We start from the raw sequence: 27,350 nt of genomic DNA on the forward strand, positions 1-27,350 counted from the left end.
CAACGCCGTTGCTGAATGCCTTCTGAATGTTCTTTTTTCCGTAGTTATTTGAAAGACTTTTGCATGAGTTTTCTGTCCGTACATTTTATCTTCGACTAGCATCTCCAGCACGGTATCTCAAGTGCTTCAAGATTACATTTCGATTTTTCTTGTCTCCCAGGTTTTGTAGCTCTACAAACATATGTGCCGCATCCAATTATAAACATTTGCTTTCGAGATGTTTAAATCAAGTGTTAATCAATACTCCTTTCAATCCCTATGTTCCAAGAAAGCTTTGACCAGGAACTTAACACAATTAAAACAATAGATCAAAATAATGAATTTGACCCCAACAGCCGGACATTGTGGCCGAGCGGTTCTAGGCGCTTCAGTCCGGACCGACGCGGCTGCTACTGTCGCTGGTTCGAATCCTGCCGCGGGCATGGATGTGTGTGATGTCCATAGGGTAGTTACGTTAAAGTACTTTTAAGTCCAGGGGACTGATGACCTCAGATGTTAAGTCCCATAGTGCTTAGAGCCATTTGAACCAATTTTTGACCCCAACACTATTGATAAAATTTTAGGTAAAAAGATGTAGAAGTAAAACACAGACAAACTGCAAAAGAAATGGTGCAGAAAAAAGTAACATCTTGAAGGTAAAGTGTTTCTCTGTGTTTTTCTATGTCCCTCAGGCAACAGGTAATTTCTTGTTCAATGCAAAAGACGAACAACCAGCTATCACATGCTGTGAGTGTCGTCTTGATACAATGGACAGACAGGAAGGTCAATCTGTACCAGGCTTAAGGAACACCACAGAACCTACAGATTCAAGAGGCCTGATTCCGCCTTCGCAGAACATTGCCTGAAAAATAACCACAGATACACAATAGGTGTACAAGTCCTACACACAGAGGAAAAGGGGGCCAAACTCAACCAATTAGAAATTTTAGAAAGTAAAAGACAGATGTGATATCGCCACTCCTATTATGAAACGCGCAAACCCAATTCAGTTATCCACCTCTTTTAAATGAGATCACAACCCCAGGATAGGAGCAAAACTTTGCGTCCTAGTCAATCAAAGTTAAAAAGTTCTTGGGGGTGCATAAGATTATTTCCGTCATTGTAGTGTGATTGCTGAATGTTTACTAATGTATGTACTTTGATAAAACGTGGTCATTTACGTAATTGTACATTAAGCTATAGATCGATACCTTACGAAGTTGAGATGATTATCTTTGCCGTGTCATCATGTTTATCTGTGCATCATCATCTTTGGGAATCAGTAATGTACTTGATTCTTCCGCCCCTAGGACAAGAGAGTGCCCTGAACCTCCATCCGCTCCTCCGCCCTCTTTGACAAGGCCGTTGGCAGAATGAGGCTGACTTCTTATGCCGGAAGTCTTCGGCCGCCAATGCTGATTATTTATCAAAACTTAGGCAGTACCGGGGATCGAACCCGGGACCGAAGACGTTTTGATTAAGAATCAAAGACGCTACCCCTAGACCACGGGTATCCACAGGACATGTGGCCTGTAATTGAAGAAGTGTCATGATGATCTCTCCATTGGCAAAAGATTCCGGAATAGTCCCCCATTCGGATCTCCGGGAGGGGACTGCCTAGGGGGAGGTTACCATGAGAAAAAGATTGAATAATCTTCGAAAGGATAACGTTCTACGAGTCGGGGCGTGGAATGTCAGAAGCTTGAACGTGGTAGGGAAACTAGAAAATCTGAAAAGGGAAATGCAAAGGCTCAATCTAGATATAGTTGGGGTCAGTGAAGTGAAGTGGAAGGAAGACAAGGATTTCTGGTCAGATGAGTGTCGGGTAATATCAACAGCAGCAGAAAATGGTACAACAGGTGTAGGATTCGTTATGAATAGGAAGGTATGGCAGAGGGTGTGGTACTGTGAACAGTTCAGTGACCGGATTGTTCTAATCAGAATCGACAGCAGACCAACACCGACAACGATAGTTCAGATATACATGCCGACGTCGCAACCTGAAGATGAACAGATACAGAAAGTGTATGAGGATATTGAAAGGGTAATGCAGTATGTAAAGGGGGACGAAAATCTAATAGTCATGGGCGACTGGGATGGAGTTGTAGGGGAAGGAGTAGAAGAAAAGGTTACAGGAGAATATGGGCTTGGGGCAAGGAATGAGAGAGGAGAAAGACTAATTGAGTTCTGTAACAAGTTTCAGTTAGTAATAGCTAATACCCTGTTCAAGAATCACAAGAGGAGGAGGTATACTTGGAAAAGGCCGGGAGATACGGGAAGATTTCAATTAGATTACATCATGGTCAGACAGAGATTCCGAAATCAGATACTGGATTGTAAGGCGTACCCAGGAGCAGATATAGACTCATATCACAATATAGTAGTGATGAAGAGTAGGCTGAAGTTCAAGACATTAGTCAGGAAGAATCAATACGCAAAGAAGTGGGATACGGAAGTACTAAGGAATGACGAGATACGTTTGAAGTTCTCTAACGATATAGATACAGCAATAAGGAATACCGCAGTAAGCAGTACAGCTGAAGAGAAATGGACATCTCTAAAAAGGGCCATCACAGAAGTTGGGAAGGAAAACATAGGTACAAAGAAGGTAGCTGCGAAGAAACCATGGGTAACAGAAGAAATACTTAAGTTGATTGATGAAAGGAGGAAGTACAAACATGTTCCGGGAAAATCAGGAATACAGAAATACAGGTAGCTGAGGAATGAAATAAATAGGAAGTGCAGGGAAGCTAAGACGAAATGGCTGCAGGAAAAATGTGAGGACATCGAAAAAGATATGATTGTCGGAAAGACAGACTCAGCTTACAGGAAGGTCAAAACAACCTTTGGTGACATTAAAAGCAACGGTGGTAACACTAAGAGTGCAACGGGAATTCCACTGTTAAATGCAGAGGAGAGAGCTGACTTTCGGAAAAACATCATCCACACAATTCCGAAGACGGAAAGAGCAGACAAGTGCGAGAATTATCGCACAATCAGCTTAACAGCTCATGCATCGAAGCTGATTACAAGAATAATATACAGAAGACTGGAAAAGAAAATTGAGAATGCGCTAGGTGACGATCAGTTTGGCTTTAGGAAAAGTAAAAGGACGAGAGAGGCAATTCTGACGTTACGGCTAATAATGGAAGCAAGGCTAAAGAAAAATCAAGACACTTTCATGGGATTTGTCGACCTGGAAACGCGTTCGGTAATATAAAATGGTACAAGCTCTTCGAGATTCTGAGACAAGTAGGGGTGAGCTATAGGGAGAGACGGGTCATATACAATATGTACAAGAACCAAGAGGGAATAATAAGAGTAGTCGATCAAGAACGAAGTGCTCGTATTAAGAAGGGTGTAAGGCAAGGCTGTAGCCTTTCGCCCCTACTCTTCAATCTGTACATCGAGGAAGCAATGATGGAAATAAAAGAAAGGTTCAGGAGTGGAATTAAAATACAAGGTGAAAGGATATCAATGATACGATTCGCTGATGACATTGCTATCCTGAGTGAAAGTGAAGAAGAATTAAATGATCTGCTGAACGGAATGAACAGTCTAATGAGTACACAGTATGGTTTGAGAGTAAATCGGAGAAAGACGAAGGTAATGAGAAGTAGTCGAAATGAGAACAGCGAGAAACTTAACATCGGGATTGATGGTCACGAAGTCAATGAAGTTAAGGAATTCTGCTACCTAGGCAGTAAAATAACCAATGACGGACGGAGCAAGGAGGACATCAAAAGCGGACTCGCTATGGCAAAAAAGGCATTTCTGGCCAAGAGAAGTCTACTAATATCAAATACCGGCCTTAATTTGAGGAAGAAATTTCTGAGGATGTACGTCTGGAGTACAGCATTGTATGTATAGTAGTGAAACATGGACTGTGGGAAAACCGGAACAGAAGAGAATCGAAGCATTTGAGATGTGGTGCTATAGACGAATGTTGAAAATTAGGTGGACTGATAAGGTAAGGAATGAGGAGGTTCTACGCAGAATCGGAGAGGAAAGGAATATGTGGAAAACACTGATAAGGAGAAGGGACAGGATGATAGGACATCTGCTAAGACATGAGGGAATGACTTCCATGGTACTAGAGGGAGCTGTAGAGGTCAAAAACTGTAGAGGAAGACAGAGATTGGAATACGTCAAGCAAATAATTGAGGACGTAGGTTGCAAGTGCTACTCTGAGATGAAGAGGTTAGCACAGGAAAGGAATTCGTCGCGGCCCGCATCAAACCAATCAGTAGACTGATGACAAAAAAGAAAAAAAAGTTCTTGTAAATGGGCTTACAAGACGAAACCTAGGTTGTGTAAAAACATTAACAAGAAATTTTGAATCAAGGCCAAAAACAGTGTTTGTGTGGTTAATTTACAATGTCTCACCAAGAACCCACAGCTGATTCAATTAAAACAATTCGTTTTATCATCATACATCAAAAAGTTACTGAGGCCACAACTACTATTTGTTACGGTTAACCCTATCAGGGCACCACAAATATCCACTACTTTTAAATTCACTGCTTTAACATTCTTGTAATGAATTAATATTAATAAAAATGACTGTGTGGGATTCTAAGCCCTGCTTAGCCCACTGTGCTTCAGTAAAAGGTGATTAGCAGTGACTGTCGTTACCACTGTTTTAGCATCGACAGTGCGTATTATTTGCTTTCTCCTGGATTGCGTTTTGTATTTTCTGTGGCGCTTATCCGTTTCAGTCACATTAACAATCGTAGCACGCCAAGGATGCTGTAGCTAAACTGCTATGCGTTTGTTAGCTCGGTTAGGAACAAGTTTGCTGTGTCTCCTGTATTATATTTTCATCGTAGTGGTGCACTTTTGTAGCTGATACTCGTCGAGCAGATCTAATTTACATTGACGTCACAATAGCTATTGTTTCTAGAACTAATATGCTACCTCATTTTCGTTTAGACTCAGTGTTACATCCTCATAGGTTCGAGACGAACATGAATAATTGCGGGCATACTTATGCTGAGGTGAGCTGGTGCCTGTTATTTGAGGAGAGCCATGTGTTCCCCGCTGAGCACAGTCATATTACTGATCATGTTTTTGCAACCTTTGGTTTCACTAAGTTGACACTCATTGCAAAGGGCTCATCGGCCACAGACATGTAGGGGCTTTCCAGTCCTCAAGGATCGTTCGGTAAGGTGCTGCATCTGTCAAATTCAAAGTTTTTTTGTAAACGTTTTACATTCTTGAGTTACTTAGAATACATTGCAATCTCCTTGATGACTAAGTGCTCCGACGTGTGTGAATCTAAAACAATAATTACTGTCTGCTATGGTCATAAGTACAAGTGAAAAGTGCTTGCAGCTATAGTATGCGCTGCCTGATCTCCAGCTTTAACTACTCTTACGTGTTTTCCACCTATGGATGCCACATAATGAATAAGTTTTCTGTCTAACTATAAATCTTTATTTGAATCATTAGAACTAGTATGTGAAAGCCTGGGTATTTTCTTTATATTTGTTTTTTGCTCGACGCTTTCCTTAAAATTATTCCCATTTTCAATTGTGTGTTTTGTGAGCTACGCTGTTTATTCGTGATGTTTTCCGTGTGTGAGGTGTTGCATTGTCCTGTTGTCCTTACTGTAATGTTCAACAGCACAGGCAAATATTACTGAATTATAGCTGTTTCCACTGCGTTAGTGGCGAACCTCTATGTAAAGAGCGATCATGAATAAAAAATGGCACGCGTTTTTATAGATTAACTGACGCCATTGGACAACTATCACTACACACTATACAGGGTGTCCCACTAAAACCTTCCTGATTTCAAAGACCCAGGAAAAAAACTACAGTAGATACGACAATGAAAAATGCATCTCAAAGAATTTATTTACTTATAATCAGGACGCCTCTACATGTGAACCATTTGTAGCACGAAGAACATCGAGTCAATATTCAATTTCTTGGTAATTTCTTTGTAACATTTCCTCTCTTTTTGTTGCAATCGCATTAATGATACGATGTCGCAACATAGGAATATCGTTCACTTTGGTCCCATAGACGCGCTCCGTCACGAATCCCCACATGAAGAAATCAACCGGCGTAATGTCGTGTGAACGTGGTGGCCAGGCAATGGGTCCTCGGCCTCCGATCCAGCGATTGGGAAATTTCCTATCCAGGAACTTGCGAACAGCCGTTGACCAATGCGGCGGAGCTCCGTCTTGTTGAAAAATGATGTTGGCTTGCAAGTCTTGTATTTGAGGGTACACCTACTGGTCTAACATGTACAGATACACTGACCCATTCACTGTTTGTTCCGCAGAGAAGAACGGTCCAATAATCCTGTCGTGGATTAGCCCGCACCAGACGTTTAGTTTAGGACTATCACGAATATGTCAATGACAACGTGCGGGTTTTGCGAACACCAAATCCTTACATTATGCCTATTATTACTTCCTGATAGATGAAAGGTTGCCTCATCTGAGAATAAACATCTTTCCAGGAGGCTGGCACCCATGTCAATACGCTGCAGCATACCCGCAGCAAATTGTTGTCGGCGTGATTTGTCGTTCGGCGTTAGATGTTGCACTTTGTAAGCACACATATGAAGACGCTGGTGAACTACACGATGCAATGTTGATCGAGGTACATGAAGTTGCCTGGATAGACAAATAGACAGATAGATATTCAGCGATCACAGGCCCTGCAGACCACGCGCTGCTTCCACGAACTGCCTCCATTCCTTCCTGTTTTGTGCCCGATTCCTCCACATGTCTTCAATTCCCAGGGGTGCTAGGATCTTCGGCAAGTCGTCCATCCAGCGCTGCCTTGGTCGTCCATTGTGGCGTTTGGTGTTTGGTTTCCCCTCTAGTGCCATCTTCGCCTGTCTTCCATATGGCGTACGGGCTACATTGCCCACCCACTGTATTCTTTTGCTCTTTATTTTCTGCAGGGTAGTTGATTGTCGCATCAGAAGGTAGATTTCCTCGTTTTTCCTCCTCCTCCATTTTCCGTTACCTAAAACTGGTCCCCATATCTTCCTCATTACTCTTCTTTCAAATATTAATAGTTTTTCCTTTTCTCGCTTAGTCATGCCCCATGTTTTTGAACCGTACATTTTCATCTTAGTGTTCACTGAGATCGATTTAGAGCCGAGCGTCTCTCTGAGGGAATGCATGCATTTCATTCCCACTGCTATTCATTCCTTGATATCCATATTTATATTGTTGTCCGTGGTAAACCAAGATCCCAATTATCTGAAATGGTGCACTCTCTTGTACCTCTTGCCACCTATCTCAATAAATTCTTCCTGCTCTTGTCTTCTTCCTAATTGCATGAGCTCTGTTTTGTCTCGATTCACTTTGAGCTCTACCTTCCCTGCATAATTTTCCATGTTGTGGTACATTCCTTTCAACTCGTGCTTTGATTCACTTAGTAGTACTATGTCATCTGCATATGCGAGACGGTTAAAGTTACCGTCCATCTCTACTCCAGCCGAGTCCTGTTGCCTACACTCTTTTGTTACTTTCTCTAAGATGACATTGTACAGAACACATGGGAGAGCATCTCCTTGTCTGAGGCCTGTCTCAATCTCGAATGTTTCTGATGTCGCTCCTCGGAAACGTACTGCTGCCTTTGACCCTTCCACACAAGCTTGCGCCATTCTCACTAGCTTCTCAGGAATTCGGAAGTCACGCATTGCATTATATAAGCTATTCCTGAGGCTGCACGTTGAAAATCGACGAACACGCTTTAGATATCTTTATCATATTCCCAGCGTTTTTCAAAGAATTGTCTTAGCGTGAAAATGTGATCTATTGTCGATCGGTTTGGTCCAAAGCCAGCTTGGCACTCCTGTTGTTCGCTATGGATGGTTGCAATTTTCTGAGGATACTGATCGACAGCATCTTATACATTACATTCAACAAGCTGATTCCTCTGTAGTTACCACGTTCCATTTTGTTTCCCTTCTTGTGTATTGGGCATATTATAGCCAATTTAGATTCTTCTGACAGTGTCTCCTTCTCCCATATCACTGGATCAGTTTATATATCTCTAAGTGTAAGCTCTCACCTCCCTCCTTCATTAATTCTGATGTTATTCCGTCCTCCCCTGGGGCTTTGTTGTTTCTGAGTCCTTTGATTGCGATCTTCAAGTCCTCTTCACTAACTTCCCATTCTTTTTCATCTTTCCTCTGTAGTGTTTGCAGGTAATATCTCATCTGGCTCTGGGCAATTCAACAGTTCTGAGAAGTATTCTTTCCACCTTTCTACAATTATTTCCTTGTCATTAATCAAATTTCCATTCTTATCTCTAATGAAAAAAGTTGGGCTCTGAAATTCACGTTTCCAATTTTTTGTGTATAAGAAAAACTGTCTTGTGTTCTTGTTTTGACTCTCTGCATCAACTTTTTCTAGCAGACTGGTTAGATATATTGTGTCCTATGCTCTCAGGATTCGCTTTGTCTCCCTTCTGATGTTGATAAAATGTTCCCTTTTCTGCTCATTCTTCCTGTCAGCTACCCACTTCTCCCTCATCTTCCTTCTCTCTTTTGTAGCCTTCTGGCATGTCTCGTTGAACCATTTCCTCTTCTTCATTGTCTTCTTTCTTCTCAATGTATCTTCCGCTACACTTAATACCGCGGCTTTATTTCTTTCCACCTTTCCTCCAGGTTCTCTCTTGGTTCAGTAGTCTCTAGGACCTCAAAACGGTTCTTGATTTCTATAGCGTATTGTTCTTTAATGGCAATTTCTCGTAGTTTTTCAACATTAAAAGCAGGTTCTAATGTCCCCTTCTTCTTATGCATATAGGTGAACATGAGAGCACGCCTGCACACAATGAGGAAGTGGTCTGACGCACAGTTGGCTCCTCTATATGATCTGACGTGCATGACTCTATGGCTATAGCGCTGGTCCACCAAGATGTGACCTATCTGGCTAGTGGTTCTTCCATCCGGTGAACAGCATGTTCCCTATGTATTCTCTTGTGTTCGAAGTAAGTCGAACTTACTCTCAGGTTCTTTGGAATAGCTAAGTTGATCATCCGCTGACCGTTTTCATTGGTTTCATCATGCAAACTGTGCCTTCCTGTAGTTGGTATGTAGAATTCTTCTTTTCATGCTTTTACATTAAAATCTCCCAGCTCTATTCTGATAAATCTAGTTGGTGTGCTCTCAATTGTTTGTTCTAGCTGGTCACAGAACTCTCCCTTCTCCTTATCTGTTTTACCCTCAGTTGGGGCATGTACATTGATGAATGTGATGTCTGACACTTTGTTTCCCAGTACTATGTTGAATATTCTCTTCTTGTTAACAGCTTTGAATTTCTTCACCGAATTTGCAGCTTTGTTGTGTATTACAAAACCAGTGCCGAATTCGTGTTTATCTACACATCTACCATCCTCTTTGTGAGTCTGTTGTACCACCACCAGGTCAAGTTTATATCGATTAATTTCTGAGACCATAGTCTCGATGCTTGACCAATTGACTTACGTGGGCTTCTGAGAAACGTTTGTCTGAAGTCCTCCACTGTCTCTTCTGAAACTCCGTAACGTGCACCATCAGAATGTTTGAGAACACTTCCTGTTGCCAGAAACTTCCTATACCATTCCTTAATTGTTTTCACATCAGGTGGATCGCGTTCATACACACAACGATAATTTCTTTGTGCAGTAATCGGCGATTTTGCTTCTGCAAACCACACTACTGCTTGCGCGCACTGCTGTGGAGTCGCCATTTTCACTTCATGCGGCCATACTGCACGCTGGCGACGATACTTGGCATTTCTGACGCGGGAATATAAATTCCCTGAGACGCTCTACAATGTGGTGCATTTTTCATTGCCGTATCTACAGCGGTTTTTCTCACCTGGGTTCTTGAAATCAGGAAGGTTTGAGTGGGACACACGCTACAAGGCATTCTTATCTAGCGAAATTCCGCTCATAGTTGATACTAATGGTAAGTGTGCAGCACAAATGCCACCGCAGACAAAAGCGCCCCGTGGTCTGCCCTGACAGACTGTTTTTTGAATTCGGTTTAAACAAGCGTGAAAAACGAGCTCGTTTGGCCGTAGCATAAGAAGATCAAACGGTGCGTGGAGTGGGGCAACCACAGATGAAATATATAAAGGCTACCACCTATTAACCCTACCATTAACGCTTGCGAAGTCCTGAGCTGAATCTCCGAATGAAGCATGCAGCGAGTCATGTAGATGGTCTTACTTTCCAAACATCATACTATTTGAATGAGATGGATGCCATATTTGTGCCAGGGCGTGATCGATCGCTCTTTTTTGTGTACGTTCTTAAACGACTGACAGAAACAAAAAGAGAAGTATTTATCTGGATGCAGTATTACTTAAGCGCCGTCCTTATTTGTTTGGTATCTAGCTTACAGGAGAAGCGTAAAAGTTAGTGAGCTTCGTTTTTTTTTGGCAATTACAAGATTAAATTTCTTAATGTAGTAAGACGAAATTGGAAAAAAATCTCCTCTGAAAGTGATGTTTACTGAGCGCTCTTAAGTTAAAAGCATTTCGAACTGTATAGCGTCGAAGTCTAGTAATCGTATATGCAACAACTCGACTCTTTTAATGTATTCTTATTTCAGTGCTATAGTTATTAACAAATGAAAATATTAATTCACTGATACTGAATCATAATTTTCTAATTAAAGCAAAGTATTTATTTTTTAAATTACTAACTGCAAGAAAATGCGAATATTCACAATATTAAGAATTCGATATGACAGTGCGAAATATCAAATAGAAAATCAAATGAATTTCTCTTTATAGAGAGTGAACTGTATTATTAATGTGTATCAGCTTCTTTTCATTAATAATAAGTCATTTAGTATGTCTGTATCGAATTTTGTTTGGTTTACCTGTGACTGGTAGTCAAAAATGAAAACCTCAGATTTTTGTCAAAAAATTATGACACAGTATTTGTTGTTTAGCATCCATTTGAAAGTGAGTGTTACTGTTGTTGTGGTCTTCAGTTCAGAGGCTGGTTCGATGCAGTTCACTACGCTGCTCTACCTTTGCAAGCATCTCAAGATCTGGGTTACTACTGAAACCTACGTCCATTTCAAGCGGCTGACTGTACTCTTGTCTACGTCTCCCTCTGCAGTTTTAACCCTTTGCAGTTCCCTACATCACGAAAAAAATACCTGTTCTATTTCAGCTGTCATCAGTTACTTTGCTACACAAATAGCAGAACTCACCTCGTATATTTAGGGTCTCACTTCCCTACCTGATTCTCTCAGCACTGCCTGATTTAAGGTAACTACATTTCAAGACACACGTTTTACTTTTTCGATATTCACCTTTGTGGTATCGTCCGGAGATCGCGGTGGCCAACAGAAGTCGGAAACGTGAATCGATTCCAGAGACAATAGCGAGGGATCGCTGCAATCTGATCTGCAATGACGTAAGGGGGGCGCTCCAGAAGACCTTACCTCCCTCTCTTCAAAGCAGCGTCCTCACACTGACGTCAATATGGTGACGCACATGCAAGAGCTCAGTCTCCGTTTGTGACCTCTGCTTCAGCAGTCAACAACGTAGTGATGGAATAGTGTTTGTGGAGCTTCATATAAATATGTACTTTAGTTAATCCTGAACATGGTACTTTGAGTGAGGCCTTCATAGTCAATGGCCGTTGTAAATATTCTATAGACTCCAATTAAGTAAATGTTGCTATTCATTCATGCAATATAGTAAACTAATATTTTATCTGTTGTTGTTAAAAAATCAATCACGTCCCATAGCACTCAAAGGACCCACAGTTGTCGCTGGACGATTGTAGTTTCGCCTGGTCAAAACATTGCTATAAGTTCTTTTCAGGACACTGTAAATTCCGTTGAGGTGCTCTTCCAGTTCTTTGGCCGTGTCTGATAGAATTACAGTGTCAGTGGCAAACTTCAAACGTTGCTGTTCATCTTCTTGAAATTTAATTGCCTTTCCCGTTTTGCCATGTGTTTAATCTCCTGATGGCTCAATGTACAGATTGAATAACATCGGGGATAGAGAACGGCTGTGCACTATCACACTCTTCGACTCTTACAATAGCAGTCAGATAATAAATACAGAATTTACATAAAAGGAAGGAAAAAAAGTTACAGGTAGTGAGATTCGGACGAGCGACTTAACGATTTCCAGACGTATACGCTAAGCACGTCTCATAACATTTTCAAAATATTTTGTCTTGATTTTTGTGTCATCACTCTTCTGATTGGTTCGAGGTAGCCTACCACGAAATACTCTCTTGTGCCAACTTCTTCCTCTGGGAGTAGCACTTGCGCTAAGTGTCCTCAATTAACTGTTGTGTGTATCCAAATCTCTGCAGCTTCGTCTAGTACCAATGAATTTATTCCCCGACGTCTTACCTAATACATGACCTATCATTCTGTCCCTTCTTCTTGTCAGCGTTTTCCATATGTTTCATTCTCTGTCGATACTGCGGAGAACCCTACCGTTCTTATCAGCCCACTTAGTTTCAACAATTTCGTACAGCACCACATCTCAAACACTTCTATGAGGGATGTTGAATAAGTAACACATTTTTTCCGAAAGAGGGTTGGATTGCTTCAGAATTCCATCATATTATTCCCCACTCTTTTGGGTACAAAACCCTATTTTCAACATAACCTCCGTTCAATGCGATGGCCTTACACCACCTCACAGGAGGGGCCCTTATGTCCACATGGTAGCGCTCTACTGGTCGACGTCAAAGCGAACTTCTTGGTGCATCAGTAACCTCCCCGCCATCCACGTGGAGTACATCCTTCATTGGACTAAACAGATGATTCGAGGTCCGGGCTGTGAGGTGGATAAGACAGAACAGTCTAATAAAGATTTGTGATCTCTATCCGGGTGCGCAGACTCGTGTGAGGCCTGGCGTTGTCATGGAGAAGTTGGTTTGCATTTTTATGGCGACGGACACGCTGATGTCGTTTCTTCAGTATCCTGGGAGTAGAACAGTGCGCCTGAGAGTTGATGTTGCGCCATGAGGGAGGGTATCAAACAGAATAACCCCTTAAAAATCCCGGAAGACCGTCGCTATGACTTTACCGCGGAATCCAGCGGGCGCCCACCTTTGAGTTCCCCAACTGGCGGACGATGTGCCAGCACCACCAGTAGACACGGGCAGATGAGGAGCGAGGTGTCTGTGATCCGTCCATCACCTCGAACGGGAGTGTCCTCTCGTTACAACACTGCAGGAGCCAAGCTGAGTGTGACCGGCAGACAGGTTCGAGATCGGACAGGATTGGGTGCCATTGTTGCTATGATGACAGACCCCTCGCCCGACGACGCACCGCGCTTTTCTTCACTGTCAGCTCTCCATAGACTTCTGCAAGTGCCTATGAATACCTACGAATATTTGCGATGCTCTGGTTTTCCAGCAAAAGAAACTCTCTGACAGGTCTCTGCTCGAAACGCACTTGCAATTACATGCGCCAGTTTGAAGGCTACGTATAGCGCCGCTACCAGTGGGAACTTCGCGAAATTGTAGAGACTGAAGCGGGATTATTCCATAATGTCCTATAACAAATTACACGATTTCTCAACCGAAGCTGAAAATGTGTTGCATACTTTTTTAACGCCCCTTGTATATTCTTCTGTCTCGGTTTTCCCACTGGCCGTGATTCACTATCGTACATTGCTGTACGAGCGTACGTTTTCAGAAATTTCTTCCTCAGGTTAAGGCCGATGTTTGATACTGACAGACGTCTCTTGACTGGGAATGCGTTCTCTCCTTGCGCTGATCCGCATCTCATGTCCTCGTTGCTTGGTCCATCATGCTTCCAACGTAGCTCATTTTCTTAACTTCGCCTACTTCACACTTAAGGGGCTCCGGAAAGGCTCATAATCATGAAATGTTCAATTTTTACTTTCTTGCGTTTTCTGAATCTGCAGACTATTACCTTTTAATAGATATATAATTTATTCAATTCCGACGACTACAACTATTTTTAAATTTTTTTTGAAATGTGTTCTACATGGGCGTGACCCACTGTGGCGCTGTTAAACTGCTGTCAAATGGTGTTATTATTAACGTCCGTGTTCATCAGGTACATTTTAGTGATGTGAGATAAAGTATGTGTTGTGGCTAACCTGTGATGGTTCAATATATATCGCTGGTGTGATTGTCGATTGTTTCATGTTTATTTACTCTGTCGTTATCTCGAAAATATTTGTAATTAATTCTGTTTCTTGAGTCCCTGTTTTGTTGAAGTATAATAATGAGTAAAAGTAAAGTTATTAGAAATCCTCTGAAGGCTTTTAAGAAAAGGAGAAACGTTGGAAAGCCAAAGGTATTTAGAAATATGGGAATGAAGATAGGTTCTAACATGGTACGAGCGATGCTTGCTTTAGACAAGGAACGCCTTCGGGCTGCAGACAGGGCTGTAAAGAGTCTAGAAATACAAGCAAGAGTAAACAGGAGGAGGAACAAGAGGAAGCTGAAGGAGGAGTTTGCAGAGGATGAAGATAATCCATCTTATGGACCTGGAATGCACTAAAAAGTTAATCCAATCTTTGTCGCTCGATTCCCAAAACTTTTATTTTCTCATACTAATTACATGTTTTGTAAGGATCTTCCAAACATATTTGTTTCAAACTTTCAGTAAATGTTCTGCATAATTTAACACAGCCTTTTTCCAAAAAACTGTATATTTTTGAATATATAAATAAAAAATTACAAAAAAATGTGAATTTTCATTACAATTGAAAAAAATCATCTTTAATAAATGAACTAAAATTTTGTAAAATCCCCGTGTTCAGTTGTAGCCCATATTCCAATAAATAATCTGTAAAAAGTTCAACTTCCTACCTCAAATACTTTGTGAGGAAAGACGTAATTTATAAGCGTTATTTTAACATTGCAAGTATAGGGCGTTCCGGAGCCCCTTAACGGCACTCAAAAACGTTTTAATGTATTGTTTCTTAAATTGTTTCGTATTGCTTTAGGAAACTGATGTCTGACGACAAAGTTTCACATCCCGTAAACGGGGAGCCAGTCGGTGCGGCCCCTTGTTGGATAACCAGGGGCGAGCGGTTGGACGTTGACGGGTGGATGGTGGGTGACCGGTGTGGCGTGCCGCAGGTGCGGGCGGCCATCGTGAAGAGCGTGTCGGTGTACCTGCTGCTGCGGCGCCACCACCAGGCGTCGGCGGCGCGCCGCATGTCCGTCTTCTCCGGCGTCTACGTGGCGGCCGGCGCGCGCCAGCCGCCCCCCGTCGCCTGCACCGCCCTGGTCGGAGCCGCTGGCGCCGGCGCCGGCGGCGGCGGCGTGGCCACGCCCACCTCCAAGAAGCGCAAAAGGTCCGTATCCCGCTGCTCAGTGTAAGTGCAGGCACACTGACGTCCTGACACCTTACGTCGCAGGGAAGTCGTCCGCACAATCACCGAACGACATCCCCAACACGGTTCTAACTGCTTCACTGTCACTCAGTACACATGACTGGAATATCGCCACTTTTCTTCTTTTGAGTCTTTTGACTGGCTTGATGCAGCCTGCCAAGAACTGCTCTCCAGTGCCAACTTCTTTATCTCGGAGAAGCACTTGCACCCTATGTCCTAATTTATTTGCTGCACGTATCAAAACCTGTTGTTGTTGTGGTCTTCAGTCCTGAGACTGGTTTCATGCAGCTCTCCACGCTACTCTATCGTGTGCAAGCTTCTTCATCTCCCAGTACCTACTGCAATCTACATCCTTCTGAATCTGCTTAGTGTATTCATCTCTTGGTCTCCGCCTACGATTTTTACCCTCCACGCTCCCCTCCAATACTAAACTGGTGATCCCTTGATGCCTCAGAACATGTCCTACCACCCGATCCCTTCTTCTGGTCAAGTTCTGCCGCAAACGTCTCTTCTCCCAAATCCTATTCAATACTTCCTCATTAATTATGTGATCTACCCATCTAATCTTCAGCATTCTTCTGTAGCACCACATTTCGAAAGCTTCTATTCTCTTCTTGTCCAAACTATTTACCGTCCATTTTTCACTTCCATACATGGCTACACTCCATACAAATACTTTCAGAAATGTCTTCCTGACACTTAAATCTATACTCGATTTTAACAAATTTCTCTTCTTCAGAAACCCTTTCCTTGCCATTGCCAGTCTACATTTTATAATCTCTCTACTTCGACCATCATCAGTTATTTTGCTCCCCAAATAGCAAAACTCCTTTACTACTTTTAGTGTCTCATTTCCTAATCTAATACCCTCAACATCACCCGACTTAATTCGACTACATTCCATTATCCTCGTTTTGCTTTTGTTGATGTTCATCTTATATCCTCCCTTCAAGACACCATCCATTCCGTTCAACTGCTCTTCCAAGTCCTTTGCTGTCTCTGACAGAATTACAATGTCATCAGCGAACCTCAAAGTTTTTATTTCTTCTCCATGAATTTTAATACCTACTCCGAATTTTTCTTTTGTTTCCTTTACTGCTTGCTCAATATATAGATTGAACAACATCGGGGAGAGGTTACATTCATTTCTTAGCCCCAATCCATATTCACCTACTACGTTTCCTTCTCTCCCTTTTCCTACACTCGAATTCCAGTCACCCATGACTATTAAATTTTCGTCCCCCTTCACTATCTGAATAATTTCTTTTATTTCATCATACATTTCTTCAATTTCTTCGTCATCTGCAGAGCTAGTTGGCATATAAACTTGTACTACTGTAGTAGGTGTGGGCTTCGTCTCTATCTTGGCCACAATAATGCGTTCACTATGCTGTTTGTAGTAGCTTACCCGCATTCCTATTTTCCTATTCATTATTAAACCTACTCCTGCATTACCTCTATTTGACTTTGTGTTTATAACCCTGTAGTCACATGACCAGAAGTCTTGTTCCTCCTGCCACCGAACTTCACTAATTCCCACTATATCTAACTTTAACCTATCCATTTCCCTTTTTAAATTTTCCAACCTACCTGCCTGATTAAGGGATCTGACATTCCACGCTCCGATCCGTAGAACGCCAGTTTTCTTTCTCCTGATATCCTTTTGAGTAGTCCCCGTCCGGAGATCCGAATGGGAGACTATTTTACCTCCGGAATATTTTACCCAAGAGGACGCCATCATCATTTAATCATACAGTAAAGCTGCATGCCCTCGGGAAAAATTACGGCTGTAGTTTCCCCTTGCTTTCATCCGTTTCAAAACCTATGTCGTCCTTTACAGTTTTCATCCTCTACGTCTCCCACTAAAACCATAGAAGTTAATCCCTGATGTCTTAGCACATGCCTTATCATACTGTCCCTTCCTCTTGTCAGTATTTTCAATATAATCTTTCTTCGCCGATTATGCGAAGAACCGCCTGATTAGTTTCCTTATCAGTACACCCAATATGCAGCATTCTTCTTCTGTAGCACCACATCTCAAATGCTTCGATTCAATTCTGACCCGGTTTTCCCATAGTTATCTTTTAGTACCATACAGTGCTCTGCTCCAAACGTAAACTCTCACAATATTTTTCGTCAAATTAAGGTCTGTTGTGTTTGATACAGGCAGATTTCTCTTGGCCAGGAATGCCACATTTGCCAGTTCTAGTCTGTTTTTGATGTCCCTGCTCCGTCCGCCGTAAGTTATTTCGCTGCCAGCGTAGCAGAATTCCTTAACTTTCTCTACCTCCTGTTCCCAAGTTCTGATGTGAAGTTTCTAGGTATTCTCATTTCTGCTACTTTTCATTACTTTCGTCTTTTCAGATGTACTGTAAATCCATATTCTGTATTCATTCATCCTGTTTTCTTAAATTTCACTGACGATAGCAATGTGATCAGCGACTCTTATCACTCACCTTCTATCACAGTCCCACTCTAGAACCTTTCTTTTATTTCAGTTGTTGCTTCTTCGATATCTATATGGCTTGAACAATAGGAGCGAAAGACTACATCCCTGCGTAACACCCTTCATAATCCGACCACTTCGTTCTTCGTCTTCGTTTCCCAGTTTTCCCTCATGTCTCATGTACGTGTTACATATTACCCGTCTTTCCCTATAGCTTTTCCCTATTTTTTCGAAGTTTGGAACACCTTCCACTATTATACATTGTCAAATGCTTTTTCCAGGTCGACAAATCCAATCTTACTTCTATTATCAACCTCATCGTCAGAATTGCCTCTCTGGTGCCTTTACCTTCCCTAAAGCCAAACTGATCGTCATGTAATACACCCTCAATTTTCTTTCCCATTCTCCTGTATTTTAATTTCATCATCTTGGACGGATGAGTTGTCAAGTTGATTGTCCAATAATTCTCGCACATGTCGGCTTTTGCTGTCTTCAGAATTGTGTGGGCGACGTTCTTGCGACAGTCTGATGGTGTATTTCCAGTCTCTTGCACTGTAAACAGCAACGTGAACAGTCGAACTGTTGCCACTTCCCTCAATTATTTTAGAAATTCCTACAGAATGTTATTTAACCCCTTCGATCTTAAGGCTTCCAAAGGTTTTCCATATTTAGATTCTAATAATGCATCCCCTATCACTTTCCTGTGGACTCGCGTTTCTTCTTCTGTCACGTTGTCAGACAATTCCTCTCCCTCTTGGACATCCTCAGTGCACTCCTTCCAACTATCTCAGTTCTCCTCCGTATTGTACAGTGGAATTGTCACTGCACTGTCAGTGTTACTGCCCTTGGTTTCAATTTCAGCAACGGATGTTTTGATTTTTTCTATGCTGATTCAGTACTTCCGACAACCTTTTCTCTTTTGATTTGTTCACATTTTTCATGCAGCCATTTCGCTTTACTTCCCTCCACTTCCTTTTTATGTCATTTCTAAGTAACTTACATTTCTGTATTCATGAATTTCCCTGAACACTATTTTACTTCGATCTTTCGTCGATCAGCTGAACTATTTCTTTTGTTGCCGGCCGCAGTGACCGAGCGGTTCTAGGCGCTTCAGTCTGGAACCGCGCTGCTGCTACGGTCGCAGGTTCGACCCCTGCCTTGGCCAAGGATGTGTGTGATGTCCTTAGATTAGTTAGGTTTAAGTAGTTCTAAGCCTAGGGGACTGATGATCTCAGATGTTAAGTCCCGTAGTGCTTAGAGCCATTTTACACACGAGCTATTGTTGTCGGTTTTGTTTTGCTGTTGATTCAAACTGTTCACTGCATTTCACTCTCTGCGCTACCTTCCTATTCATCAGCAATTCTATTTCCGTTATAACATGTTCTGCTGCTGTAGATATTGTTCGATACTTTCCTGACCAAAAATCCGTGTCTTCTTTCCATTTCACTTCACTGAGCCCCCGTATATCTGTACTGAGCGTAAGCGTTTCCCTTTTCATATTTTCTAGCTTCCCTACCTGTTCAAGTTTCTGACATTCCACACATGGATTCCTAGAACTTTATCCTTTTGTTGGTTGATCAGTCTTTTCGTCATGGTCAGCCTTCCCTTGGCAGTCGCCTCCCTGGGATCCCAATGTGGGACTAGTGCGGAATATTTTGCGAGTGGAGAGATCATCATGAAACTTTTGCAGTTACAGGCCATATATTCTGTGGATACACATTCCAGTCCTTAAGGAAATGGTTTCCATTTGCCTCTGCATCCTCATATCGTTAAACATTGCTGATTATTCCACATTTTATGGGCAGTGTCCCACCCTAAGAGCAGGAGAGTGTCCTGAACATCTGTCTGCTCCTCCGCCATCTTTGACAAGGCCTTTGCAAGAGTGTGACTTGTTATGCCGAAGGTCTTAGGTCGCCATTGCTCATGAATTTTTTTTTTCAAAATTGAACAATTTTCGAGGTTCAGACCCCGAACGCCGGACGTTTTAATCACTTTGTTTACTAGCCAAACACGCCACCCCTCAACAACAGGATAACTACTGTCGAGACCCCAACTTCCAATTGCTGAACGAAGAAGTAGTCTAGCATGGGATATGGCTTCCTGAATTCTTTTCAGTGTCAACTTGTTTGCGGTTGTTACCTAGTACATCCGTCTAATGATATCATCTCTATTTAAATTCTCGTTGTCCAGCCATTCAGGTATACCCCAAGATTCTCTACTGCTGCAGTTTCATTGTCTCCAGGACGCAACCAATGTCACAAGACCACCAATTCCTTAGTACTTACATCTTTATGTTAACAACCATGCCTTGTCCGTAGCTGGGAAGAAAGCACCTGTTCTAAAAAAAGAGTTTCGTCAAAGCAGCTATGTGAAATGACAGACACGAGGTGGTTCGAGCGACGTAAATGTATTAAACTATCACATGTTATTAGTGCATAGGTACTTCCGAAATATTAGCAGTCAAATTCTCCAATTGTTTGCCTGGTACAAGTACCTACTGTATCAATAATTGATTAAACTGCTACTGTCTAAGCAGCTACTGAAATGGCACTCGATTCATTTCATTCAATTAAAGTATCGTCAATGGAGGGTCTCTCGCGTTTGTTTCTGACTTTTACTGTAGATGCCACGTCTGCATTCACGTTTGATTTGAACTTTACCCTTTGGGAGTGGCGCCGTCAATGAAAACCTGAAAGAAAACGTGAGACCGTAACCGTTTGATAATGACACACAACATGGCTAACAACATTTTTTCGGAAGGCCAATAAAACAACGGAAGGGGGTAAACAGAACTAGTGTTGCCCCAATGTCTGCCTGTCCTCATACCTCGCAGGCATTCTTCTCAACTGTCGACACTACCATCTAACCCATCGTACATCCTTCAGCTACACCTCTGTAGCTACACTATGTAGTGTAATAGTGCGGATCACAACCTAAATAATTACCACGAATACAACAGTGACATAAATATACTAATAGTGGATAACTTCGTTAATTCCAGTAGCTACAACAATTACATGATGTGTAGTTGTATATGTAGTATAGGATACATGCAATTACCTTTTAGACAGATTTCTTGTAACAGGGTTATGCTATTAAAATATACCTGCTATTATACACATAGTTTTATCTCTGTATGATTTGATATTAATGGATGAATTGACGCATCTGAAGATGTTAAACACACATACCGAAACAGCTAATCGACAGTGTAGATCGTTTACAGGTGATTTTGGCTAAGAAGTTCTACAGATCGCCACTGACCGCTCAAGCTGAATAACATAATCTTCGTTTATAGTACTTGTAGATTTTGAGGAAGCTTTTGGAAATGTTTTATGGATTGTATTGTCTTGGAATTTTGAAGGTTGCAGTGATAAAATGCTTGTCTTGAGTGCAGTTACAGAGTCGAAGGATATGGAGGTAAAACTGTAGTTGAGATGGAACTGAGACAAGGTTGTAGCCCATTCCCGATGCAATTCAATCTGTATGGGAGTGTGTTGTACCTGGAGGGTAGCGTTCCTAGGAACACATGATGTTTTCTGGTCGATCTTACAGTGTATTGCTTGATTGTAGAATGTCATGAAGGAACCGCACTACAGACCGCCACAGGCAGTTTCTGGAATTTTCTACTGTTTTTTGTTGGTGTGTCACATGAGCTTGACTGTCGTGCATTGTTCGTAACTATTAAGAGTTGTAAACATTTAAGTACTGTATAGCATATTAAAGCTATTTTTAGAACATTGTTAATTCTGTAGTTACAGAATTTTTGATAAGTGAAACACTGCATATTTTAAAACTACTTACGTAACGTGTGTACAGTTCATCAGTCGTTCACCTTCTTGTACCTTCAAACAAGAGTCACTTTCCCATGCAGCCTGCCGGTGTGGCCGTGCGGTTCTAGGCGCTTCAGTCTGGAACTGTGTGACCGCTACGGTCGCAGGTTCGAATGCTGCGTCGGGCATGGATGTGTGTGATGTCCTTAGGTTAGTTAGGTTTAAGTAGTTCTAAGTTCTAGGGCACTGATGACCATAGATGTTAAGTCCCATAGTGCTCAGAGCCATTTGAACCATTTTCCCATGGAACACAGGATACTTGCAAAAGACGAGGTTTCTTTGGTGTCTTAACAATTTTTCCTCTCTCCGAAATGGAGGTTAGTGTTAACTGCCAGTAGCTTCCAATTTAAATGTATTTAACTTTTAACTGGTTTTTGATAATACTTCATCTTAATTTTATTTCACTTACAGACTAATGATATGTAATAGAGTAATTATGCAAATACAGTACTGACAAAACTTTATCGATTGCAACACTTTTTAATTTGAACAGAATATTTCCTCCTAGGAACATGACCATGTTTCAGATGTTCACATTTGGAAAAATATTGCTGTTCCGTACTAATTTTTCATAATTGCAGAAAAATATGATCTCACCAGACGAAAATTTAGTCACCCCAGTGCGTACGGGAGAACAGCTAAGCCTTTACAGATGACGTATCGATCAAGTCATGTGCCCAACCGCATAAGCACTGCCTCTACGTGAGCAGAATTAAGAAAGATCAGAGAGACTTTTGTTTCTCGCGGTCATGGGTACATGTAAGGACGTGCCAGAGTGGCAAAAAGGGTCAATCGTGTCTGGCGTGCCAGTGGCCAAGCGGTGTGTGAAGTTGCGGCTTTTGTAAGTGTTTCTAGGCGGAATGTTCGACGTGACAAGAAAACAGTAGTGTCAGATACGTGGCTACGAAAAACGACTTCAGAACTGCGGTCGGGAAGGGATTCTGACAGGGGGATCACGGCTTATGGATCAAAATCGCTTCCAAACCCTAAATGAGTTGCTGTGGGCACTAAATGAAGTTTCATCCCAATCAGTTAGTGAGAGAACATTTTATCGAAAACTGCATGCAATGAACATTTGGAATCGGTAACGTCGCATGCCATCTCACACAGGCACATGAAGGCGACAACACAAAAAAGTTCAAGGGATTGGAACAATAAATGACTGGTTTTCTGAACACTACCTCACCCAATTACATCTCGATTGGCCTGCAACATCACCTATCCTGTGGGCCAGTGGGCCATAGTAAATCTGAGGGACATGGTGGGACACAGGTAAAACGTCAGCCTCAGCAAATCTTGTGGACTAACTTTCCAAGCGAATCAAGGCAGCTATCAAGTCAAGGGGCGGAATTACATGATTTTAAATGATGCTTGTCATGATTTATTTAGGGATGCCTTTTGAGCTTATGTTAAACAGTATATATCTGTCCTTCAGTTAGTAAAATTGAAAATATTGTAGAAAGTGCCAATTACATTAATGAAAGTCTCGCTGTTTCTTCCCCGGGTGTAAGTTACTACGTTGAAGTAAACGTAGCATACGCCAATGAATACTGCATTGGATTTCATTACCAGGTGGAATGGCCATCGTGCTGGCATCGAGTTACTGTGCTGAGAACGTGAAATGTCAGGCAGTGAATCGTGTGTGTGTGTGTGTGTGTGTGTGTGTGTGTGTGTGTGTGTGTGTGTGTGCGTGTGTGTGAATGATCCAGACAGCTACCGGCAAGCATTATTATACATAATTAATGCTCTCGCTTAGAAGAAAATGGCTTACGTAGCCTTCCAGTAGAGATTAAAGTTCTTCATATTTGGTCACGGAAAAAATCTCAGAATCAATAGCTATCTCCTAGCGCCAGAAATACATTCCTGGAAATTGAAATAAGAACACCGTGAATTCATTGTCCCAGGAAGGGGAAACTTTATTGACACATTCCTGGGGTCAGATACATCACATGATCACACTGACAGAACCACAGGCACATAGACACAGGCAACAGAGCATGCACAATGTCGGCACTAGTACAGTGTACACCCACCTTTCGCAGCAATGCAGGCTGCTATTCTCCCATGGAGACGATCGTAGAGATGCTGGATGTAGTCCTGCGGAACGGCTTGCCATGCCATTTCCACCTGGCGCCTCAGTTGGACCAGCGTTCGTGCTGGACGTGCAGACCGCGTGAGACGACGCTTCATCCAGTCCCAAACATGCTCAATGGGGGACAGATCCGAAGATCTTGCTGGCCAGGGTAGTTGACTTACACCTTCTAGAGCACGTTGGGTGGCACGGGATACATGCGGACGTGCATTGTCCTGTTGGAACAGCAAGTTCCCTTGCCGGTCTAGGAATGGTAGAACGATGGGTTCGATGACGGTTTGGATGTACCGTGCACTATTCAGTGTCCCCTCGACGATCACCAGTGGTGTACAGCCAGTGTAGGAGATCGCTCCCCACACCATGATGCCGGGTGTTGGCCCTGTGTGCCTCGGTCGTATGCAGTCCTGAGTGTGGCGCTCACCTGCACGGCGCCAAACACGCATACGACCATCATTGGCACCAAGGCAGAAGCGACTCTCATCGCTGAAGACGACACGTCTCCATTCGTCCCTCCATTCACGCCTGTCGCGACACCACTGGAGGCGGGCTGCACGATGTTGGGGCGTGAGCGGAAGACGGCCTAACGGTGTGCGGGACCGTAGCCCAGCTTCGTGGAGACGGTTGCGAATGGTCCTCGCCGATACCCCAGGAGCAACAGTGTCCCTAATTTGCTGTGAAGTGGCGGTGTGGTCCCCTACGGCACTGCGTAGGATCCTACGGTCTTGGCGTGCATCCGTGCGTCGCTCCGGTCCGGTCCCAGGTCGACGGGCACGTGCACCTTCCGCCGACCACTGGCGACAACATCGATGTACTGTGGAGACCTCACGCCCCACGTGTTGAGCAATTCGGCGGTACGTCCATCCGGCCTCCCGCATGCCCACTATACGCCCTCGCTCAAAGTCCGTCAACTGCACATACGGTTCACGTCCACACTGTCGCGGCATGCTACCAGTGTTAAAGACTGCGATGGAGCTCCGTATGCCACGGCAAACTGGCTGACACTGACGCCGGCGGTGCACAAATGCTGCGCAGCTAGCGCCATTCGACGGCCAACACCGCGGTTCCTGGTTTGTCCGCTGTGCCGTGCGTGTGATCATTGCTTGTACAGCCCTCTCGCAGTGTCCGGAGCAAGTATTGTGGGTCTGACACACCGGTGTCAATGTGTTCTTTTTTCCATTTCCAGGAGTGTACAGGGTTATTACAAATGATTGAAGCGATTTCACAGCTCTACAATAACTTTATTATTTGAGATATTTTAAAAACGCTTTGCACACACATACAAAAACTCAAAAAGTTTTTTTAGGCGTTCACAAATGTTCGATATGTGCCCCTTTAGTGATTCGGCAGACATCAAGCCGATAATCAAGTTCCTCCCACACTCGGCGCACCATGTCCCCATCAATGAGTTCGAAAGCATCGTTGATGCGAGCTCGCAGTTCCGGCACGTTTCTTGGTACAGGAGGTTTAAACACTGAATCTTTCACATAACCCCACTGAAAGAAATCGTATGGGGTTAAGTCGGGAGAGCGTGGAGGCCATGACATGAATTGCTGACCATGATCTCCACCACGACCGATCCATCGGTTTTCCAATCTCCTGTTAAAGAAATGCCTTTTCCGCAAGATTTTCCAAACCGTCGGCTGTGGTACGTTTAGCTCTCTGCTTGCTTTATTCGTCGACTTCCGCGGGCTACGCGTGAAACTTGCCCGCACGCGTTCAACCGTTTCTTCGCTCACTGCAGGCCGACCCGTTGATTTCCCCTTACAGAGGCATCCAGAAGCTTTAAATTGCGCATACCATCGCCGAATTGAGTTAGCAGTTGGTGGATCTTTGTTGAACTTCGTCCTGAAGCGTCGTTGCACTGTTATGACTGACTGATGTGAGTGCATTTCAAGCACGACATACGCTTTCTCGGCTCCTGTCGCCATTTTCTCTCAATGCGCTCTCGAGGCAGAAACCTGAAGTGCGGCTTCAGCCGAACAAAACTTTATGAGTTTTTCTACGTATCTGTAGTGTGTCGTGACCATATGTGAATGAATGAAGCTACAGTGAATTTATGAAATCGCTTCAATCATTTGTAATAGCCCTGTATTTCTCTGAGCGTATCCTTACTTTGCCTGGCCGGTTTCTTTTCCCCCCACTCTAAAATCGTCACACACTGACTAAGTATGTTACTTCCGACTACTTTCAGAATAAGGAATTAAAATAATTTTTTTCAGAATTATTACGCACAGTGCAAGTATCCACAATTGCTGTACTGGTGAGCTTGATTGTCTGATCTTTATTTACTAACATCCCAGTAAAAGATACCATGGAGATGTATGTGACCTAGTAGAACTATACCGCCGGACAAAAAATTGCTACTATCTTTTAGAGGTTTCCAGTTCACTGAAGGTTTATTTTTGCAACTGTGCATATGGATAACATGAGATGACTACATTAGCAGACCAACAGCACAAGCTGTGAGGTATCGACACACGCTGAAACAACCATATTAGTCAACAATGCGGGCGCTGACTATGGTATCCAGTGGATCGTACAGATGGCGAATACTCTTCTGCGGTACGTTAGCTAGCCTGCTCGACCTGTTCACGTAGTTCTGTAAGATTTTTCGGTTGACGAGTCGCATGAGCCACATCTTGTCACACCGTATCCCACACATTCTCGAATGGAGACAAATTCGTAGATCGTGCTGGCCAGGGAAGTTGCTGCACTTCATGCAGAGCACGTCGAGTTCCACCGGCACTGTACGGGCGAGCATTATCCTGTTGGAACAAAACATCTTCAAGTAGCAAGAACGCGAAAATAACGGGTTCAACAACTTTCTGTACGTACCGAGCGCCGGTAAACGTCCCATCCAGAACTACCATTGGATTGGATGGGATTGTTTGGGGGAAGAGACCAAACAGCGAGGTCATCGGTCTCATCGGATTAGGAAAGGTAGGGGAAGGAAGTCGGCCGTGCCCTTCCAAAGGAACCATCCCGGCATTTGCCTTGAGTGATTTAGGGAAATCACGGAAAACCTAAATCAGGATGGCCGGACGTGGGATTGAAACGTCGTCCTCCCGAATGCGAGTCCAGAACCACCATAGGCGAAGGGAAGTTTTAGCTTATCGCACCCGATACCATTAGGTCAGAGTGTCTTGGACGAATGCGCTCTACAAATAGCGCTCAGCAGCTCAGCGTCGTACTCACAAACGACCAACACTTCTGTGCAAGCCGAGTCTGCTTTCATTGATGAAGACCACGGCTCGCTATTCCATCTTCCAAGGGTTCTCTGACAACACTGCTAGAGCTGTGCACGTCGATGCCGTAGCACGAGTGGAAGACGGGCTAGGGGTGTGCGCCCCACTGCTAATAAGTGGTTCGAAACAGGTAGTGTTGACACGTCTGTGCTCAAAAACCCTCTTACCTGTGTTGTGGTAGCTGTAGTCTACCACTGCTGCCCTTCAAATGCGACGATCTTGGCGAGCGTCTGTGCTGTGAGAAAGTCCAGAACCTCATCTACGGGTGTGAGAATGTTCACCTGACCACTGATACCAGCATCGTTGCACAGCTGACGCAGTACCTCCAACTAGGGTAGCAATTCTTCTAAAGGACCGTACAGCCACTCGGAGGGCCACAGTCTGACCCCTTTCAAACTCGCTCATTTGGCTGTAGGAAGGTCGTGTCCGTCTC

The 27,350-nt window shown here is 43.2% G+C and overlaps 1 protein-coding gene across 1 annotated transcript in view; it reads left to right on the plus strand.

Annotated features, from left to right (window-relative positions):
• LOC126150401 (PDF receptor-like) overlaps positions 1-27,350 on the plus strand; it is a 452,937-nt gene that overhangs the window by 420,443 nt on the left and 5,144 nt on the right. The window contains exon 13 of the mRNA XM_049915875.1: positions 15,045-15,283. Coding sequence (XP_049771832.1) covers positions 15,045-15,283 — 239 coding nt within the window. The remainder of the gene's footprint in view (positions 1-15,044; positions 15,284-27,350) is intronic.

Source organism: Schistocerca cancellata, chromosome 2 (assembly GCF_023864275.1).
Source record: "Schistocerca cancellata isolate TAMUIC-IGC-003103 chromosome 2, iqSchCanc2.1, whole genome shotgun sequence".
Classification (NCBI taxonomy): domain Eukaryota; kingdom Metazoa; phylum Arthropoda; class Insecta; order Orthoptera; family Acrididae; genus Schistocerca; species Schistocerca cancellata.